The 6,232-nt window shown below is 42.0% G+C and overlaps 1 protein-coding gene across 1 annotated transcript; it reads left to right on the top strand.

The window, feature by feature from the left end:
• Positions 1-1,492: 1,492 nt before the first annotated feature.
• Positions 1,493-5,061, top strand: LOC138952177 (uncharacterized). The gene is made up of 2 exons (XM_070323776.1): positions 1,493-1,821; positions 2,182-5,061. The coding sequence occupies exons 1-2, from the start codon at positions 1,575-1,577 to the stop codon at positions 3,435-3,437; spliced, it is 1,503 nt and encodes a 500-aa protein (XP_070179877.1). The 5' UTR covers positions 1,493-1,574; the 3' UTR covers positions 3,438-5,061.
• Positions 5,062-6,232: the final 1,171 nt, after the last annotated feature.

Below are 6,232 nucleotides of genomic sequence, written 5' to 3' on the forward strand. Positions count from 1 at the left end.
TACGCCGACTGCAAAACAGTTGCAAATCATGTCATTATACAGGAAATCTCAAAAACGTCTAATACTTCGTCAGTGCCGAAAGTCTTGACAATTTGTGGACAGTATGGGAACACGACAGCTGAACGGGTGGAAGTTATTGATACATCTAACATAGCTGTCAGATTAGTGGTGAGAGACCCAACAGTTGTGAACAAGTTCTTGTTCTGGTTCTACGTGCAGTCGCCCACGAAACTCGAGCACATCCCCCTCTCTGACACCAAAGGTACCACTAACCTGAAAGATCAAATCGGTCCTGAATAGGGTTAACCCCTCTATGAAAATCTGTTACTAGTCTTTATCAAATAAACACAATTAACTCTCTGTCTGTCCGTCTGTCTGTGTGTCTGTGTGTCTCTCAAATTCATTCTCTGGTCTTGTTTTAACGTCTCTCTCTCTCTCTCTCTCTCTCTCTCTCTCTCTCTCTCTCTCTCTCTCTCTCTCTCTCTCTCTCTCTCTCTCTCTCTCTCTCTCTGGGGGGGGGGGGGGGTGGGGGGTGGGGGGTGGGGGCGGTTTCTGAACAGATCTTTGTATTTGCTGGATAGCTATGTGTGTGATATTTCGTTGATCAGATGTTTGACTTCCTCTCTCTGTGATGTCCTCAACTCACATTGGAAGACCTAATTCCCTAGACATTTACATGGAAGGACATTTCAGACCATTTCACAAATAAGAGTTTCCCCCTACAAACATGTATTTTCATGCTTACTCAATTAGCATTTTGAAAACAACTGAAGGCAGGGAAATTAAAATAACTAGCAGTCAGTACCCGGGTGTTTCTGATCTCCCCTCTCTCACAAACTTCTAGAATCGTATTCCAATAAGGATAAGAATAGATGAAAGTGTGTGCAAAATGTACTACTGCGTGTCTTGAGTGATGCTGATGGCTTTGCGTTTGACTGCGGTGATGTACAATTTGTCAGTGGTGTTTGTTTGATGCCAAAAATCGTTCCTGCCGTGTTGATGATGCGTGCCAGTTTTGCTCTTTCCCTCACCCCTAGGGTACCATACCAAAGAACAATGTGTTAAAGGTTAAAGGTTATTCCCAGACCCAGAGGTCTGGGTTATGCGGAGGCATTTGCCTGTGTGAACGGTGACATTCCGGAACCGGAACTAGTATCGAGGTTGACCATGGGCAGCGCCATTTGGCAAAGCCCGATCGAGGCCAGCGGTAAAAATAGCCAGCGGGGCGATATCACTTTGTCCGCACGTCGCTGGGCATATCAGCGCAGTTCAACGTTGCCAGAGACCAAAGAAGCACTTTACTCAGGTCGCAGCGCGCGGAGGCTCACTGGAGGAATGTTTGAAAACTATCTGTGCTCGACTGCGAGCAGACCACAGGCACATTACACCCAATAAAGTTTGGACTTGTACTGGCAGAGAGCGAATGCAAATTCTTGTAGGCATACACAGACGCAACATAGCATATAGGCCTACAGACAATAGGTTCCGAGCGCGTGACGTCACACATTCCGCGGCAGCCATTTTGGGAAGCCGATGAACGTAAACACACGCTTCGCGCAGGCGATCAGTCAAAAATGGCTCCAGGCAAGCGTTGCTGTATGTTGCATTGCACGGTGTCGTCCCATAATTCTAAGGGAGAAAAGCTTGAACACGGAATACGGTTTTTCAGAATTCCGAAAGTTAAATCGCACGAAGGACCAAAAGTTGAAGATGTCACAAAGCGTAGAAGAAGAGCGTGGATTTCAGCGATCAGGCGAACAAACATCACTTTCGAGAGGAGTTCCTCAGCAATGCGCGTCTGCTCACAGCATTTTCACTCAGGTACGAACAGTTTTGCTTTTTTGTTCAATGACACTGTAACTATAATATTGTAATGTTGTTGTTTTCTCATGTAAAGTTGCTCAGATGTGCACACTGAACCACTCGTCACCTACTGACTTAGGTACTGATGTGCACAATGTGACAGACCAGATTGTCATGTCAGTGCAAGGAGTAACAACTGACACAGTGACAGTAAATAAATGCCTTTACTGAAGTGCAGAACAGAAATCAGTTTCAGACTATGTACAGAGAGGACTTCAGAAATTTGCAGACTTTCTAAATTGTAAATACTTTCATTATTCATTAGAATGAAATTAGATACAGGTTTAATCTACATGTAGTTTATTTTCTGTTTTGCAGGTAAGCCATCATACGAGATGATGGAAACTGACCCCGACTGGGCACCTTCACTCCTTCTTGGACACAGCGAGATGAAGACCACCGACACAGGGCGTCATGGGCGACAGAAGAACAGAGCCGCAACAAAACAGCTGCTACAGGAGGCCACTGAAGCTGTCATGATAGACAACGGAGAAGCAGAAGGTGGTGACGTGCATGCAGAAGATGATAGTCATCATGAAGAGATGGAAGATGGGGAAAACACCAGGCTGAGAGAGGAGGTAACTCAGTTAGAACAGGAGCGAGACATGATGAGAGGAGAGATCAACAGACTGTTGGAAGAGAATAGAGAGCTCAAGAAAAAGTTAGCAAGCAGGGAGATCGTTGAAGAGTCGTTTCAAGGAGACAACGAGAAAGTACGTTTTTATACTGGTTTACCAAGTTATGCGACTCTTCTAGTTCTGCTGAACTATCTGTCCCCTCATCTCCCTCAGGGGCGCTTGCTGTCACCTTTCCAGCTTCTGATTGTGGTATTTATGCGTCTGCGCCTGAAACTGCCTGTGTTGCATATTGCGTACTTGTTTGGCATCCACAGAACTACGATAGCCAGTGGGTTCAAGGATACTCTTAGTGTTATGTACACGCAGATGACACCATTTGTACCATGGCCAGGACGCGAGTGTTTGCGGGCGTGTATGCCACATCAGTTTGTGGAGACGTTTGGGAACAAAGTGGCTGTGATCATTGACTGTTTTGAAATTTTTATTGAGAGACCATCAAATTTGTATGCCAAAGCTGCTACTTTTTCAAACTACAAACACAACAACACAATCAAACATCTCATTGGCATTACACCTAACGGACAGATTTCTTTCATTTCCAAGGGTTGGGGGGGGAGGACAACGGATCGTCATATTACAGAGGAATGTGGCTTCCTGGACAAGCTATTGCCTGGTGACTTGGTTCTTGCGGACAGGGGGTTTGATATTAAAGAGAGTGTCGGTTTGATGTGTGCCGAGGTAAAAATACCAGCATTTACTCGGGGGAAGTGTCAGATGGAAGCAAGGTCTATAGAAGAAACAAGGAAACTTGCGCACTTGCGCATCCATGTCGAGCGAGTCATTGGAAACCTTGGGGGGAAATACAGTATAATAACAGATACCATTCCAATTGACATGTTGCTTCCATGTGAGGGGGAAGATGTGACATTCTTGGACAAGATTGTGTTTGTCTGTTGCGCCTTGACCAACATGAGCCCAAGTGTGGTAAATCCCTAGGGTGAACTCTGCAGAGCATGAAGCAGCTCCAGGCAATGCAGACAAGAATGTCACGTCGTATGTTTCACCTGGAAGTGACGTGTCAGTTAGAATTGAACTCGAAGGCAGTGTAGTGAATGTAGACAAAACCATAGTAGGCCTATATAAGATACAAGAGTCGGCGATACATCTGTGTTGCTACCTTTATTTTAAAGCAAAGCTTTGAAGTTGTTGACAAATCTCATGGTAAATTAATCTTACTGTGCGAGTCACTAATTATAAATTTGCATTTGTAAGCAAATGCAATTTGTAAACATTTATGTGTGCCGGTGTGGGAGGGGGTGGGAGGGGGTGTGTGGATGTGTGTGTATGGTTGCTAGTTTTAGTATAGTATTATGGTGTCTATTGTTTTACTTTTAGTGTTATTGATGTGATCTTTATCAGTACCAATACTTACGACGCTACTCTTTAAATTTACTAATGCTCTTTATCTACTTGTTGAGATAGGTCTTTTATTTGTGGGGGGATTTTAGTGCTGGATTCGTTTATCATTTTGTTCTTATCGGTTCATCTCTCACTCTTTTATATTGTCATGAGCTTGTGCAATACCTGATGTATTAGTGAAGTGTAAGATTTGCTAAGGTGCTCCGTGTGTGAAATCTATAGTTTTACTCATCTGTTTTAATGTGGCCTAGTTGATATGTGTATTCTTATGTAATGTGTATGTGTTGCGATCAGTTGTAGACAAATTTTCCGTACGGACATTAAAGTATATTGTATTGTATTGTAAAACGGATTGATGTAAATAATACTAAGAATGAAAATAAATTTTGAAAGCTGATTTTCTGTTCATGTTGAAGAACTCTTAACTTGTGTGGATGTGTTGGTATCAGTGCAGCTGTGAATGACATTGTATATAGCTTTGTATGTGTGCATTTTCTTTTGAATGTTTTCATAACATGCCACTGGTAAAAGTGGTATTCAAATGAATTACAAAAAAATCTTTGTGAAAAAAATGCATGCTTATTGGGGTTTCTGAAAAACACACTTTTTTCCCAATGAAGCCATAGGCAGGTTTTTATGAAAACAGACACAAACTGTACCACTTTCACACACACCACACACACAAACCACACACGCTGTTTAGAGAGGGGTTACAAATAGTCATAACAAGTTCAGTTTGGGGTCTTTTTGAAATCTGTTTGATGCATCTTGTCTGTGACCATTGTGGCTATGCACTCAAAGTCAAAAAAGTGCAGAAAGGTGACAAATGAAGATTTTTCCTTCTTACAAGACAATGTGTGATTTTGCACATTTTGCCTCAGTCTTTATCAAGAGCCTGTCTAACCCACTTTGAAGCTGTTGGAGACTGCAGTAATGTTCCTTACATCAAGGCGAGTGCACAATTGTGCATTTCTAACCCCCCTCCCCCCTAATGTTCACTTTAATATCAATCAATCAATAGATATTCAGTCACAGTTTAACTAACTCATTCACCCTGATCACTCACTCATCCTGTTCTATTGTAGTTGTGCTAAGTTTGCGGTTTGCAGACTTTATTCTTTTTCCCAAATTTCTGTCCTCATGGCATCAAGTGGTTTTGTTTATAAATACCCCCCTCCCCCCTCCACACACACTTCATACAGATGTGGTATAATTGACGAGAACGGCGGAATCAAAAGTGCACAAAGACGGAGAGAGTGACGCTAAGGCGGAAGCTTCCCAAAATGGCGGACGCGTTCTGTTAGGGTTAGAAACGTGACGTCATCGCTCGGAGCCTATAACACCCACAACACTTCAACAGCATATGAAAGGAATAAAAATAAATCCGCAAATCGCGCACAATACACCAGTTAGAAAAACAAGGAGTACCAAAGCAGCGTGCAGAAACTAAACTGACTCGGAGACTGAGAAGAAACATTTACCACACGATGTGGATAGCAAACATTAAAATAAAACAGATAAGTCAAGCAAAAAATAAACACAAATATCGAAAACACAATAAACAAAGGTAAAGAAAACAAGTCGCGTAAGGCGAAAATACAATATTTAGTCAAGTAGCTGTCGAACTCACAGAATGAAAGTGAACGCAATGCCATTTTTCCCAAAGACTGTAGTGGCCTGGAACCAATTAGATGAAGAAACTGTAACCTCGGCATCGACCGAGACCTTCAAGTCGGCGCTGGCAGTAGCCAGACGACGATAAAGAACTAGCTGCGCACCCCCCACTCCGCTGCAACAATGCCAGACATCTGGATGACTTGTTCTACAAGTGCAGCGTAACAGACAGATACAGATACAGATACAGAAAACCGTATACTCGTAGCATCGTCAGTCCACCGCTCATGGCAAAGGCAGTGAAATTGACAAGAAGAGCGGGGTAGTAGTTGCGCTAAGAAGGATAGCACGCTTTTCTGTACCTCTCTTTGTTTTAACTTTCTGAGCGTGTTTTTAATCCAAACATATCATATCTATATGTTTTTGGAATCAGGAACCGACAAGGAATAAGATGAAAGTGTTTTTAAATTGATTTGGACAATTTAATTTTGATAATAATTTTTATATATTTAATTTTCAGAGCTTGTTTTTAATCTGAATATAATATATTTATATGTTTTTGGAATCAGCAAATGATGGAGAATAAGATAAACGTAAATTTGGATCGTTTTATAAATTTTTGGTTTTTTTTTACAATTTTCAGATTTTTAATGACCAAAGTCATTAATTAATTTTTAAGCCACCAAGCTGAAATGCAATACCGAAGTCCGGGCTTCGTCGAAGATTGCTTGACCAAAATTTCAATCAATTTGGTTGAA

The sequence above is a fragment of the Littorina saxatilis genome, linkage group LG17 (genome assembly GCF_037325665.1).
Source record: "Littorina saxatilis isolate snail1 linkage group LG17, US_GU_Lsax_2.0, whole genome shotgun sequence".
Taxonomy (NCBI): domain Eukaryota; kingdom Metazoa; phylum Mollusca; class Gastropoda; order Littorinimorpha; family Littorinidae; genus Littorina; species Littorina saxatilis.